The sequence below is a fragment of the Protopterus annectens genome, chromosome 8.part0 (genome assembly GCF_019279795.1).
Source record: "Protopterus annectens isolate FY-2018-M chromosome 8.part0, PAN1.0, whole genome shotgun sequence".
NCBI classification, from domain to species: domain Eukaryota; kingdom Metazoa; phylum Chordata; order Ceratodontiformes; family Protopteridae; genus Protopterus; species Protopterus annectens.
In genome coordinates this window covers 872,824,470-872,840,851 of record NC_056741.1, presented here as the reverse complement: position 1 = coordinate 872,840,851, position 16,382 = coordinate 872,824,470, and the positions used below count along the sequence as shown (strand labels likewise).

The following is a 16,382-nucleotide window of genomic DNA, read 5'->3' as shown; positions in this document are numbered from 1 at the left end:
CTCAAAAAATTGGCACATAATCACCCAAGACCAATGGGTGTTGAATATAGTTTCTCAGGGGTACAGGTTCCACTTCCACACGCTTCCAAAACCAAAAAGTATGCCAAACCTGCCACAAAACCAGTGGGCAGAGGCACAAAAACAAATTGCTGCTCTTATGGATATGGGAGCTATTCAAAAAGTTCCACAAGAAGAACAGGGCCAAGGATTTTACTCACGCATTTTCTTAGTACCCAGAAAAGCCAAAGCCTGGCGACCAGTACTGGACCTGTCAATCCTAAATACTTTCCTGGATGTTCCAAAATTCAAAATGTTAACACTACAACAACTTCTGCCCATGCTGGGCAAGGAGGCTTGGCTAGTTACTTTGGATCTGAAGGAGGCATACCTGCACATCCCAATCAGACAATCGTGCAGAAGATACCACAGATTTATAGCAGGCTCAATGCATTACCAATTCTCTGCACTGCCCTTTGGCTTATCTACTGCGCCCAGGGTCTTCACAAAATGCCTGGCACCAGTAATTGCATTTTGTAGACAAAAAGGAATTCAAATATATCCCTACTTGGACGACTGCCTTATTCAAGCAAAGAGCAGGGACATTCTTCTAAAGCACCTGGTGTTTGTAAAAAGATTGCTAAATTGCCTAGGGTACACAGTAAACAAAAAGAAATCAAAACTAGTGCCTTCTCGAGATAATATTCCTGGGTGCAAGCTTAAATACAACTGCCCAGATGGTTTATCTCACGCCAGACAAACAAAAGCAACTGACTCATTACTTTCAAATGATGGCAACAAAGACAGAGCTCCCTGCAAGAAAAATTCTGCAGGTCCTGGGTTTCATGGCATCTTGCATTCTACTAATTCCATATGCCAAACTGCATATGAGGAAACTACAATGGTATCTAAAAAGTGTTTGGACTCAGCATTGTCACAGCCTAGAGACAATCATAACCTTGATTCCCTGCCTACAACAGCAGTTTTGATGGCGGTCCCAGGCCTGTCACCACAACAAGGGACAGCCTTTCACCTTATCAACAGCCAGGCAGATAATAACAATGGATGCATCGGATTATGCCTGGGGAGGAAAATGTATTCAGGGGACGTGGCCCAAGGAACAAATGCATCTGCACATCAATCAAAAAGAGATGCTAGCTGTACCGAATGCCCTGACAGCCTTCAAGGACCTAATACATCCAGGACAACTATTAATAGAGATGGACAATACCACAGTTATGTGGTACATAAACAAGCAAGGGGGCACACATTCCTACCCCCTATGCAGACAAGCCATGACTTTGTGGAACACAGCACTGACCTACCAGGTACATCTGCAAGTACAATTCCTGCTAGGAACAAAAAATACACTGGCAGACAAACTAAGCAGAAATCTCATGGATCCTCACGAATGGAAGCTAAATCCACAAGTGTTCAGCATGATAACAAGGAAATGGGGACGCCCAGACATAGATCTTTTTGCCTCCCCTCACAATTACCAAATACAGAAATTTTGCACAAGGACTTATCACTCTCAAGCATGGAAAATGGATGCTCTATCATTCAGCTGGTAAAACCTGACAGTCTGTGCCTTCCCTCCGATGCCTCTTCTCACCAAGGTGCTTCTAAAAGTCAGACAAGAGAGGCCAAAGATGATCCTAATTGCACCAGACTGGCCACACCAGCACTGGTACCCAATCCTAAAGACTTTGTCCCAAGGCCCACCTTGGTCTCTACCTCAAATCCCTCATCTTCTGACACAGCAAAACAATCAGATTCTGCACAGTCAACTCAAAACCTTAAACCTGGCAGCATGGCAGATAATGTAGCCACTCAGACTGCACCTCTCTAAAGCTGTTATGGATGTACTTTTGGAAGCCAGGAGACCCAGCACTAGGAAACCTTATGCAGAAAAATGGAAGAGATTCTGTGCTTGGAACCAGGCACAAGGGCTCAACCCACTGGTCCCTAATATTCGTCAGATTTTGCAATACCTGACTGAGATGTTCGACAAAGGCCTATCTTTTTCATCTATTAAAATCCATGTCTCCGCCATGTCAGCTCATTACAATACGGATCCTCTAATTTTTTCACATCCTCTACTACGACAGTACCTCAGAGGGGCAAAGAATATAAGACCCCCTAGGAGAGCACCAGTGCCTACTTGGGAACTCAGTTTTGTTTTAGAAAAGCTAACACTACCTCCATTTGAACCAGCCAGCACAACAGATCTAAAATTCTTGTCATGGAAAACTGCACTGCTCCTAGCAATAACTTCAGCAAGAAAAGTCTCAGAGTTACAGGCATTGATGGCTGTGGAACCTTTCCTCATTTTTCACCAGGACAGGGTTTCTCTAAGGAAGAACCCAACATTCATGCCAAAAGTGGTTTCCAATGTGGCCTTAAACCAAACCATTCATTTGCCTACTTTCTACCCAAATCCCCAGAATAAAGGGGAAAGACTCTGCACGCTTTGGATATACACAAGCAGCTACGATTTTACTTGTACAAAACAAAAGCTTTCAGAAAAACTGAGCAACTGTTTGTAGCATATGCTGCAGGATCACAAGGAAAACCTATTAAAACCTATTACAAAGCAGACAATCTCCAAATGGATAGGACACTGCATCCGCTTCTGTTATGCACAACATGGCAAATCTGTGCCTAAGGGCATTAGGCCTCATTCTACCAGAGCAGCAGCCAATTCAGCAGCTTTCCTCAGAGGGGTACCAACCAAAGACATATTAGAAGCTGCAACCTGGAGCTCAGTGCTTACTTTTACCAAGCACTACCACCTACCTCTCTACTCCAAATCCAGAGCAGGCTTTGCCACTGCAATTCTGCAGGGCTTGTTAGCCACGCCAAATCCAATCTAGACCCAGCCACCCAACCTCAGCTTTGGGATTCTACCCAAGTGTAATGACTGCAACAGTGAAACACGATGAACATAGTACAGTTGTGTACCTACCATAAATGTAGATGTTCAAGTGTATTCACTGTTGCAGCCCAGGTTACCCACCCACTATCCCCCTCTTTACTGGGACTGTTCTGTACTTCTTCAACTCTATACAACCTATGTGGTGTATTTGCTTGTAGATGAAGGAAATGTTTATAGTAATATATGCATGGTTGTTTGGCATATTTTTATCTTTTCAGCCTTCATATCTGGAGGCACCTGACATCTGGGGCAAAAAAAACTGAAGAAAATGGCGTCGGTTGCAACATTTATACCCCTGGCACACTGACGTCAGGGAAGAGGCGACAGCAACCGACGCCGGACCAAGACTTTGGAACTTGGGCCAACTGCGGGTCGCCTGCCAGCAGGATAACCCGAGTGTAAAGACTGCAACAGTGAATACACTTGAACATCTACATTTATGGTAGGTACACAACTGTACTTTCTGAGGTCTGGTATGTGCAGACATCACTTTCATGGCCCACGTTGCCTTAGCCAACGTCAGACGTCCCATGTACCCTATAGTGTCTAGAAGCTTATGTATACTGGTCGGACATTTGGGTAGCAAGAGAGGAAAACCCAAGGGTTTGGAAAACTGCAGCATGGAAGAGGACATCTGTGGTTATGGTAAACTTTTACAAAACTATTCTTTCACATGACCTGTCAATGAAGAAGGAACTACAGTCTTTATTGTGTACTATGTGGGATTTGCCTTTGAAATTTGATAAGATGGACAATAAACTGACTCCTTTAAAGAGAAATATACAAAACAAATGGAGCAACTACAAGAAATAATAATGAACATAAAACCCAGATTGCTGGCAATGGAAGTGACATTAAATGACATGGAAGGCAGAATTAGTTAACAAGAACTTCAGTTAAATTTCTTAGCAAAGCAAAATACTTATCTACTAAACAAAATTGATGAACTAGAAAATAGGTCCAGAAGGGACAATCTGCACATCTGTGGCTTTCCAGAAAAGACTGAAGGGGACAGTATTGTAAATTTCCTTACTTCTCAGCTTCCAAGTAATTTAAATTTACCTGATTCTCTTACTTATGGAATTGAAAGAGCCCATAGGACACTGGCAGTTCCTTCATCTCCTAACAAAGTGAATAAAAATCCAAGATCAATAATAGTTAAGTTTCTTTCTTCCCAGGATAAAGAATTAGTTTTGAAAACTGCATGGTCAAATTCACCTGTTAAATTTAATGGCAATTTCATAAGATTTGATAATGATTACTCATCAGCAATAATTTCTAAAAGAAAAGTGTATCTTCCCTTAGTAAAAGAACTGAAGAGGGGACATTTCAAAGTTCACCTATTTCCTGCAAGACTTAAAATCTTCTTTTCTGAAGGTGCCGAAACATTTGTTACACTGGCTGCAGCTATATCCTATTTGTCTTCTAAAAAAAAATTTAGACCAAACAGAAGAAATGGACTGGTCTGACTTTTCCATAAAGGGCCAAGCAGAGAAAAAACTGTCTGGAAAATGGTGGACAAAAAGAAGAGGAGACTTAAAGACAACATTACAATGCTGTTTTCTGTATTTCTGTTTTATAGCACTCATGTTTCACTTAGAAGGAACTAAAATTTCTCAAATGGTAATTTACAAAGCAACGTTACACTAATAGCAAAAGTGAAACCTTTTGACCAAAAGACTCGATACTGAAAGGAAAAAAGGTAAAGACATTTTATTCTCGCTTCTTTTGTGGTGTCATCAGTTTAACTTTCTGATAAAGCTTGAAGTAGTACTTTGCATATAACAAAATTCTTAAAGGAAAAACAGGCAGTAATGTAAAATTCATAAGAACAAAATAACATACTAATCTTTGCCATTATATATGTTATATTACTAAAATATCTTTTTGCTCTACAAAAAAATAGAGATCAAAGTGAATATGCTTTCTCTGTAACATATCATACTGCTTATTCTTTTACATAGTGCTGATAAAAGAAATTACTAATACCCATAATAGAAGAAAAATTATATTAACAGCTGTTCACTTATTATATTTAATCTTAACATACTGAAGTAACATAGAAGACTTAAAATGTTCTAAGCCCCTTAAAAATGTTAAGAACCTGCTTTACAAATACTGCACTTTGTTTCATGGTTTGATATATCTTGGTTACTGATATATATTTAAAATGTGAGAAGGAGCTGTTCTCTTATATGTGGGGCTGAAAAAGGAGGATTTAAAATAACATTCATAGAAGTGTCTTAATGGCTGCAATTCCTTTTAAACTGTTTAAAGTTTGTCTGGGTTACTTAAACAGCCATATAGAGTGAAGAAAAGCTGTTAAACATTCCATGAATTTGAGATACATCAAGAAGTGTTTCAAAATATGCAATTGTTTCTCATTTTCCACTGAAATTGCAAGCTAAAATGCTTCTTTTCTTGTTTTTAGAGTGGAATGTTTTCATGTTAAATCCATCCAGAAGGTTAAAATCCCTGTACAAATGTGCAAATAGCACAAAATGAAACCATATGACCCAGGAATGATGTAAGCAGTCAGGTTAAAGGTCAAACATGAGCCATTTGTGTTTTCTAAGCTTCTTAAAGGGATATTTGCTTCAATTACATAAGAAATGTATTGTTGAAGGTGATTAAAAACTAAAAAGTGAATTGTTAACAAAAAAGTCAGCAACTTCATAAAAAAATGATGCAGCATATGTATATTTTCTTTAAAACACTCCAATATTGATACAAGTGGAGTAAATATGATAGAATAAATGAAGTATAACAAGTAGTGCTATATTTCAGCTTAACATTAATACTATAATTTCACTAGGTTCAAGTTAAGAAAAAAAAAACATAGTCATACTTTCTTGGGAAATGCATAAAGCATAATGGACTATTTAAAACAGTGTAGTACTAACTACAAAAAAGCTAGTAGACCAGATACCAATGTTGCATCTTATGTTATACTGATGTAAGTACTTGTGTTATCACTTATTGACAGTTTTCATTTCTAACAGTAGACTTGATTGGTGTGGCTAATAAATTAAATACACAGAGCCATGCTTATTCAGTGAACACACAAGTGTAATTTACCTGAGTCTATGTCTGTCCATAGTTAAAACAGGTAAAAGTACATAAGTATTACTGAATTTTTAATAGGTAAAGTTTCATTAACTGGCAGTCTTTGAAAATTACAGGTAAATGTTAAAGTTCTATGCAAATGGCATTGTTTTAATCTTAATAGGATTATTATAATCATATGAATGGGATTAATATAGTCACTTGGATTTAAACATGTACATTGTTGAAGGAAAATGTATTACACAAAAAAGTAAAGAGATTTAGTAATCTATTTTCCGTTAAAGCAAAAGTGATTAGATAGACTAAGAAATGAGCATTGGGTAGGGGTGGTAGAGGATACATTTGAATGGCTAAGCTGTTTGAGTGGTATTTGTTTCCCCATAGGAGGGTTGGATTGATTATTTCAGTTATTAATTTTTATTGTTTAACTTTCTTTCATTGGGTGTCTATGATTTATAATTATTCTGTCACAACAAAAGAGATTAAGACATTCTATTTAGTTAAATATGTTTGCTCTTTAGCAGTAATATCTAAACATGACGTAACAATTTTGGTATTAGCAATCTTACAATGAAATGTATTTCTGTTAATGTAAATGGCTTAAATAACAGTTGCAAAAGAGGAAGTCTCTTAAAATACTTGAAAATGTTCAATGCTCAAATTATTTCCTACAGTAGATGCACCTTGGGCAAGAGGACATAAAATCAACTCAAATAATTTTTCAATTTTAGTAAGTTCTCATTAGTACATATTAAGATAAATCAGGGATGTTTTGTTTAGTAATGATATTAAATGGGAATATATATATATTAGTCAATATTTATTGGATATCTGGACTAGGAGTCAAAATGGCAGAACAACATTTGGAAGATACTATACATTACTCTAAAGGAAATATAATCATAGCAGGTGACTTCAGTTTTATAGTGAATGAATGTGACACGAACATAAGAAAGCAGCAAGAATAAAGGTACTGTCTGATTTTATTGAAACTTTTAATATTGTAGACATAAATGAATATGCTGATTCTAATACAGTAGATACATACATTCTAATACATTATTTTTTTCACATTCGTATCGACACTGTACACAGTCAAGAATAGGTAGGGTATACATATCAAGAGACCAAACTAAATGACTAGATAAAGTCAAAGTAAACACATGTCCATTGTCAGACCATAATGGAATTACTTTTGACTTAGACAACTGGTGTCAGAACCATGGCCTTAAGCTCATTGCCAAAAAATGTCTCATCATCCCTTTGGGAAAAACTTGGTTCCCATGAATTACCACATCGATGGTAGTCCGTTGAACACAGAAGGCGTTATAAGAGATCGGGGAACACAGGTTGACAGCATCCTCTCTTTTGACCACCACGTTGCCACTGTGGTCAGAAAGTCCTTCTGTGTGGCGCATCTCATTACTAAGGGTTTTGCATCCAGGAAGAAAGAGGTCATTGTCTCCCTCTAATCTTCCCTCATTAGGTCAGTCATTGAGTACAATGCCCCGTTTGGCATGTACGTCACTAAACACCTGCAACAACTGGAGAGGCTGCAAAAGTACCTCACAAAGAGGATCCTAGGCCTTAAACATTTGTCCTATATGGACAGACTTAAAAAAATCTGAACTATTCTCTGTCTCATATCGCCTATTTAGAGGCGATCTCTGCTTGACTTACAAAGCCATGTCTAACCCAGCTCTGTTAGAAATGCTACATCTAAAGAAATCCCAGTCCCTCCACACCACACATTCTAGAGACCTCAACCTTATTACAGCAATCAACAAAACATGCTGGAGGGACAGGTTCATAACCCAGAGACTGCCCATGCTATGGAATAGACTTCCCATAAATGTCAAGCAGAGCACCTCACTGGCCGTCTTCAAGAGAAATCTTGATGAGTGGATGGGAAATAGAAAATTCACCCCCAGGGATCACTCCAGTGGTTTTACTCGACAGAGGCACTGGGAACTAAGGTCGGGTGTCACGATGCCAGGGTAATCCTATGGGCTAGGCTTATAAAGGCTCCAGGGCCATTAGCCTAGTACACACCTGTGAACCTATGAATATGAAACGGAGAATAACTGTAACCAGAATACCTTCATACATGATGCACTTAAAGGATTTTAAGGAATTTTATGTTAAAAAAGATACAAACCTGTTTAGACATAAATCTAACTGAAGATGTATCTGAGATATATGTATGGGACTCTCTCAAGTCTTTTTATATGGCAAAGCTTCTAGTATGGTTTAAAAATAAGAAAAAGCAATGGAACAAAGACTTAATAATGATAAGTTAAAACTTGGTATTCAGAAGGGGAACAAGCACATAACAACTGAACTAGATGAAATGAATAAAAATTATTCAGAGATGCTATGTCACAAGACAGTGAACAATGTAGACAAGATTAAACTATGTTCTTACTCAGTGAACACCAGAAATCAGAAGAGAATAGCAAATAGAACTAAAAAAATTATAAAAGCAAATCAGATAAAAGAAATGTATAGTCCAGATACTAAAAAGAAAGTATCACACTTAAAAGGAATACTAGAAGCCTTTAGATTATACTTTCATAAAATTAATATGCAAAGTGAAAAAAATAGTATCACAAAACGTATTGAAATTCTTTCTTAGCAAACCTATATCAAAACTAAATTATTGGATGATCATATAAAACTAATAAACATCATACTGACTGAGATTAAATCCCAGATTGACAAGTTAAAGATAAATAAAGTAAGGTATAGATATTATTCCAGAAATGTTTGAGTTATTAACTAGAGAAGCACTAACATTATTGTCAAAAGTGTTCACTTTAGTAAAGGATGATAAAGATATTCCACCTTCTTAAAAACATGTTGAAGCTAGATAAAAATGCAAGTGAATGTTCATTTTACAGACCAATATCTTCATTAAATATAGATTACAAGATGTTCGTGGCAATACAAGCAGCTAGAATTAAACAATTACTGCCATTGCTAGTGGACAAAGACCAAACTGGTTTTATAAATAACAGACACTTATGATGGTATTAAAAGAATTTTAGTCTTAATTGATTATATCAACATTACAAAGAATAATATGACTTTTGTCAGTTTAGACATAAACAGTGCCTTTGACTCAGTTGATTGGAATTATCTGTGGCTGATCTTTGAAGAGTATGGAGTCTCACAAAAATTTACATAGTTAATTAAATCTCTCTATGAAAAATCTTTAGCATATATAAAAATTGGATCATGCTTTTCTAAGTCTATTGAAATTATGAAAAGCGCAAAACAGGGATGCCCTTTGATTCCATTAATGTTTGCTTTGGTCATTGAACCATTTGCTGACAATATTAGGATGAACGAAAATATTAAAGGTATGCAACTTGATAATAGTCTAGAAATGTAGTTTCAGTTGTTTGCAGATGATATTCTGCTAACCGTAAAAGACAATGACATTTCTCTAATGGCAATATTAAACTCAGTTGAACATTTTAGAGTCTTTTGGGGTTGAACATTTTAGAGTCTTTTGGGCCTTAAATTTAATGAAAGTAAGACAAAGATGTTACATATAAATTCTAGTGAGAATGATTTAAACAGGAAATTTTGTAAATATATTCCTGATGACTACAACATTGAATATCTTAGGGTTACACTAACAAATGACTTGGGTAAAACAATTACATTAAACTATAGTAATATCTTGTATCATATTAAAAGTCTTATACAAAAGTGGAACAAGTTATTTTTTCAGTGGAAGACAAACTTTATATAATTAAAGTGATTGTTTTTCAAAGTTACTATACTTTATACAAGCTTTATCTTTTCTTCCTAAGTCTTACAATAGACTATTTAATAAATTAATGCTAATTTTTATGGTACTCGAATAAACCCAGAATAACTACAAATTATCATTTAAATGATTGGAAAGCAGGTGGAATTGGTCTTTCAGATGTAGAGATACATGCATTGTCATCAGTCATAAAGACAATAACATTATGGGTAAATACTGCCAGGTGGAAGCAATTACAAGAAAGAATATGGTTAAAATCTGGTTTTAAATTGTCTTTGCATTATACAAAAATAGTATTGGATAATTTTCTTTGGATGATGAGGAAACGTATATCAGAAAATAAACACAAAAATATAAATTCCAAATTCAGAACATAAATGTTAAGTACATATAAAAACCCTCTTGAATAAAAATTCTGACATAAAAGTGTGGACATTCTTGTTATAGCCTATTGCTTGTAAGCAGAACAATATTAACACATTTGATATAGACACAATTAAGATTCTCATGAAGAATGAGGTGATCTTTTGGCATCAACTGTTAGAATCTGGGAAAGTTCTAACAGTGAAACAACTAATAAGTAAATTTAACATAGTAATTTGTGGTTGGTAATACAAGATTTAAGACACTATATTGCAAATAGATTAGAAACAGTGCAGTTAACAATTAAACAAAAAGTTCCAAAATTTATAGTGCAAATGATTATCTTAAAAACTCAATCTGCTCAAGGAAAAGGCCACTTAATAAAATAGTTATAAAATAATTAAAAAGCAAAACTATACCATATGGAAAACTTTTGGGATTAATATAAAACAATTAATCAAATCCCTAATAACGATAAAAATACTCGTCTCCTCAAAGCAAACAACTTTATCACTGCAATGGAAGCTATTCATGTGAAAATTTATTCACAGGTCCTATGTAACACCACATAAAATTGAGTTAATGTTTAAACAAGATATTGGTTGTTGGAGGTGCAAAATAAAACTGAAAACAGATTGGAAATATATGTTTTATGATTATCAGCTGTTAAAAGCATTTTGGGATAAAGTAAATTATTCCTTACAAGTAGTTTTTAATGATACATTTCAGCTGTCCAAGTCATTAATTTTATTCAATGCACCTATACCACAATGTATTCCTAAAACTAAATTTTCACTGTTCATTAGCCATAGCACGCAAGACTATTACAAAAATTTGGAAAAAAAAACTTCTACATGTAAAAAATTACAAAAACATTGTGTTAAATGCATCACAAATGGAACTGACCACCATCAAAAGAACAGAAAGGATAACATCTTATTACAACTCATGACAGAAAGTGATTGAAATACTAGAGAAGAATGACTGTAATATCTTACAAAATGAATCTTAATTGTAAAATATAAATCATACTTGTTAGTCTAGACACCACTGTAAATAGTTGATTTTGTTGTCACAGAATGTTTGTTGAAACTAATTAGTTGTTAACCTGTATATATTGTATGTATATATGAGGATATGAAAACATACAGTGAATATAAAAAGTGTACACACCCTTCTTAAAATGCCAGGTTTTGGGATATAAAAAATGAGACCACAATAAATAATTTCAAAACTTTTCCAACCTTTAATGTGACCTATAACATGTACAATTTAGTTGAAAAACAAACAAACCTGTTAGGAAAAAATATAAAAAATAAAAAACATACAATAAACTGGTTGCATAAGTGTGCACACCCTTAAACTAATACTTTGTTGAAGCACCTTTTGATTTAATTACTGCATTCAGTCTTCTTGGGTAGGAGTCTTTCAGCATGGCACATCTTGACTTGGCAGTATTTGCCCACTCTTCCTTGCAAAAGCCTCCAAATCTGTCAGATTGCAAGGGCATCTCTTGTGCACAGCCCTCTTCAGGTCGCCCCACAGATTTTCTGTTGGATTAAAGTCTGGGCTCTGGCTGGGCCATTCCAAAACTAATTTTCTTCTGGTGAAGCCATTCTTTTGTTGATTTACATGCATGCTTGGGGCCATTATCATGTTGAAAGGTGAAATTCCTCTTCATCTTCCTAGCAGACGCCTGAAGGTTTTGGGCCAAAGGTGACTGGTATTTGGAACTGTTCATAATTCCCTCCACCTTGACTAAAGCCCCAGTTCCAGCTGAAGAAAAACAACCCCAAAGCATGATACTGCCACCACCTTGCTTCATCATGAGGATGATGTTCTTTTGGTGATGTGAAGTGTTGTTTTTGCGGCAAACATACCTTTTGGAATTGTGGCAAAAGAGTTCAACCTCGGTCTCTTCAGACCATAACACATTTTCCCACATGCTTTTGGGAGACTTGATGTATTGTTTTGCAAATTTTACCCAGGCCTGGATGTTTTTCTGTGTAAGAAAAGGCTTCTGTCTTGCAACCCTACCCCATAGGTCAGACATTTGGAGAATACAAGAGATTGTTGTCACATGTAGTACACAACCAGTACTTGCCAGAAATTCCTGCATCTCCTTCAGTGTTGCTGTAGGTCTCTTGGCAGCCTCCCTGACCAGTTTTCATCTTGTCTTTTCATCAATTTTGGAGGGAAGTCCAATTCTTTTCAACGTTACTGTTGTCCCATATTTTCTCCACTCTTTTATGACTGTCTTCACTGTGTTGCATGGTGTGTCCAATGCTGTGGAAATTTCTTGTATCCTTCTCCTGACTGATACCTTTCAACAATTAGATCCCTTTGATGCTTTGTAAGGTGTCTGCAAAGCAGGCAACTGAGTAAATGTCAGGAAAATCCTACTAGGACAGCTGAACTTTATTTGTGGTTAAGCAGAGTCTCTTTAATTGATGGTAGGTGTGTACCCAAGAAGACTGAATGCTGTAATTAAAGCAAAAGGTGCTTTAACAAAGTATTAGTTTAAGGGTGTGCACACTTATGCAACCAGCTTATTCTACATTTTTTATTTTTTATATTTCTTCTCCCAAACAGATTTGTTTTTCAATTGAATTGTACAGGTTATAGGTCACAGTAATGGTGGGAAAAGTTTTGAAATGATTTATTGTAGTCTCATTCTTTTATATCACAAAAGCCTGGCATTTTAACAGGGGTGTGTACACTTTTTATATCCACTGTATCTATCTGAGAAAAAAAAAGAAAATTCATGCTATTGCAAAACCTTTTATTCTATCAACTTTCTAAGTTTGTAAGAGCAATGTTTAGAAATTGTCCCTATTTATAGGCCTTTGTTCCCCATTTTTTTATGGCTTCGTCCAGATTTCTTACTCTGAGGTTGAGATGTATGATGATGATAACATTATAAATTATATGTTTTCCAGTATCTTATTTTTGTGTTGCTGATTGACAAAATATTGTGCTAGTTTTTGTTGTTTATGCAGTAAATGTACTTTGCTTGGAAATTAATGTATCTCCCTATTTTGCATAAAGCTGAAAGTATCTCTCCCGAGCACTGATCTTTTGTGATAATCACCAGTTCTTTTTTAACATCTTTATTAAATTACTTAAGACATAGACAAAACATACATTGATATAAAAGAAAAAACATATTAACATGTTTTTAGTTGTGTTACACACAATATGTATACTTTTTATGAGTATCAGTCCGGTATTACACAAATTGCTCTATTCCTGCCTTTCCTTAAACCTCAGTCCTCCTCCTGACCATTATTCTGCATGTATTGTTCCCATAATTTCCATTTATTTCTATGAATTTGCTCCTTCTGTTTTCAAGAGATCCCACTTCTAGTTATTTTATCTCTGTTACAGTAGGCAGTACTTCAAATATATTTGATTTATGCTTTGATTTCCATTTTCTAGTAGTTGCTTTTTGGCAGCCAGCAGAATTAAACTTAACAAGGCCTTACTGTGTCTAGGCAGTTCAGATCCTGTGTCTCATCTCAAAAGAACCATCTGCTAAGTTGCACCCATTTTCTCACACAGTATTTCTGACAAAGTACTCTGTAGGGAATTTTTAAAAGTTTGCCAAGCATTACACTCCCCGAACATTTTCCAGTTATCTCTTTCTTCCCTATCATACCCAACACATTTACCATCTACCTGAGGAAAAAAAATTTTGGAATCTGTTTGGGATATAAAAATACCTGTGCAAATACTTCCAAGCAAAAATCCTAAACCTTTTGCATATTTGGGAGCCAAACATATGTCTTTCCATTGTTTCCTTGTAAATTTCTTATTCAGTCTTAATTGCCAATCTTTTCTAACCTTTTCTCATTGATTTTTATAGTTAACATACATTATTTTGTATGGCGTGCTAATTATTTTGTAATAGCAGCTTCTGTTCTAGATTCAACTAAAAACTTTACCAGAGCAGGTTTTTCACTTAGGATTCCCCTATCTCTTTGCCTGTCATCTGATATCAATCAATATTTTCTACTGTTTTATGAATAGGATATTCTGTATGGCTGTTACTTTCCTTAATGATTTGCATCCAAAATCCTGCATTCTCTTTATTTCTAAGACAACTATTCTGTATTTTTTTAGTGGTACAAGCTGGATGAGCTATTTGAGCAGGAGCGAAATGTACGGATGGCTATGACAAACCGTGCAGGACTACTGGCTTTAATGTTGCATCAAACCATTCAACATGACCCTGTTACTACAGACCTTCGGACGAATGTGGACCGTTGAAGAGGTTGGTACCATTAAATACAGGTGTAGAAAAAGAATGTGAGGGTTTTTGTTAAGTCAGAATCGGTATGAGTTTTACAGAATGACTGAGTTGAAACTGTAGATTTAAAAGGAAGCTTCTGCAGACATTTCTAAAGTTAAACCTCTTTGAAGGCTTTAGTAATGTTACCATACTTTTATCCTTTCATTTCACTGATTTTATTTTGTTTCCAATTTTAGTAAGCTGCTGTATGTAATATTATTTACTCAGAAGTATTGTTGATTTATGATGTCATCGTGCCTTTGCCTCAGGTTGTGGTTGGAAAAGACTTGTGTAGACAACCCTCTCAGCCTTTAACAAACAGAAAAACAAGACAGTCATTCTACTGGGATCTGTAGTTATATGATGAAGTGGTTAATGTGCTGATGTAGTATTTTGAATTAGTTGTGATTTCTGCTCTCTCATTATTTTTGGTAGAGTCACTCCCCACTTGCAAAGTAAATGCTTGACATTTTACATCACATTTATATCCGAGTCATACTTAGATTATTTTGTGACGTAAAATGCTTAGCATTTCTTCAGTGCTGCGTAGCTTTATTCTTTGTTTTTCTTGTTAACGCTTTGTTTCATGTTTCTTATTGACTACCCACAACTACAGATTTTTTTCTGTGGTTCCCACTTTCATCGAACCAGTTTTCTTCCTCTTTTTTTAAACAAGTAAATAACTTTTCCATGAACTGAAGACTAATTTCACTTTACATGATTCCGGCTTTCTTGTTTTTGAGAGCATCGAGAGAAATAGGCTATATTAAACAGAGAAAACTCTGTGAATATATTTAACAATCTGCTTTCACTTGATAATGAACTGTAATGTATATGTATTGCTCTTTATGGCATTTTGGAAGGCTTATTTTTTTCTTTTGAACATAGCAAAAACGTGACAAACCTAAGTACTCTTAATTAAATTAGTAATAGTTGCAGGCAGCAAAAAATTAACTTACTGGAAAAGTCAGTCTTTCAGTTTTAGTTAGTGCTGAAGGGCTGTAAGGACTACAGGAGAAAACATGTTAGCATATTAATACTGAGATGGCCTCTAGCATCCATGCAGTTACAGTATAAGCATGATAGTACTGAGTAATGATTTTGTTAGCACCAGCATCATCCTCTCATTTCCTCTATGATGTTTTGACTGTACATTACTTTAAACTCACTTAACAGCTAATCATGTTTAATGAAGGCTGTCTAATGCATTTGTCTTAAATAAATCCAGAATTTCATTTTAAAATGTTTTTACTGACATGAGCAACCAGAACTACAACTGATATTAAAATTATGAGTATGCTTCTTGGCTGGGCTACATGCTGGCACATGGAAACTGCTTAAAATGTTAACTTGATTGAAATGAATCGCACACCTAATAGTCTTCATTTTATTGAGTCACTGAAGTGGGTCAAAATCCAAAACAAACATATAAACTTAAATATTTTTGTAATTTGAAAGCAGTTTCATTGGTTGAACTCGCCTTATATGTATAGGTGTGCACAGACTCAGAAGAACACTTTTCACTTGCAGAAATACTAGTTTCTTACATTCTTTCAGATTCAAGTCATTTTTAATTTTTGTAGAAAAGAATGTCAGCCACACTTTTTGAACACCTTTATTAACTTCATATATTACACTGTGACACAGGTATACTTAGTTAGAAAAAAAATACTTAGTTTCCCTTATCATGCATTATATGGTTGTTTTCTAATTGTTATTCATTTTAACATTACATAGATTGTTCATGCCCTGCCTCCCCTAAATGTCACTCCTCTTCTTGAACATTATTCTGCATGTATTGTTTCCACTAATTCCATTTACAGATTCATAGAAGGTTACTTGGCTAATGGCCCTAGAGCCCTTACAGACCTAGCCATATTTATTCTGAGTTGCCCCAGTTGTTAGTGGTTAAGTGAGTGAAGTTTCCAGAGGTAATGGTCTATGGTAGT

At 35.4% G+C, this 16,382-nt stretch overlaps 1 protein-coding gene across 5 annotated transcripts in view; it reads left to right on the top strand.

The window, feature by feature from the left end:
• Nucleotides 1–16,382, top strand: part of CXXC1 (CXXC finger protein 1) — a 1,961,705-nt gene that overhangs the window by 1,716,823 nt on the left and 228,500 nt on the right. For all 5 annotated transcript variants that reach the window (XM_044080389.1, XM_044080388.1, XM_044080386.1 and 2 more), the window contains one exon: nucleotides 14,265–14,415. In XM_044080389.1, the coding sequence (XP_043936324.1) occupies nucleotides 14,265–14,411 (147 nt within the window). In that variant the 3' untranslated portion in view covers nucleotides 14,412–14,415. The remainder of the gene's footprint in view (nucleotides 1–14,264; nucleotides 14,416–16,382) is intronic.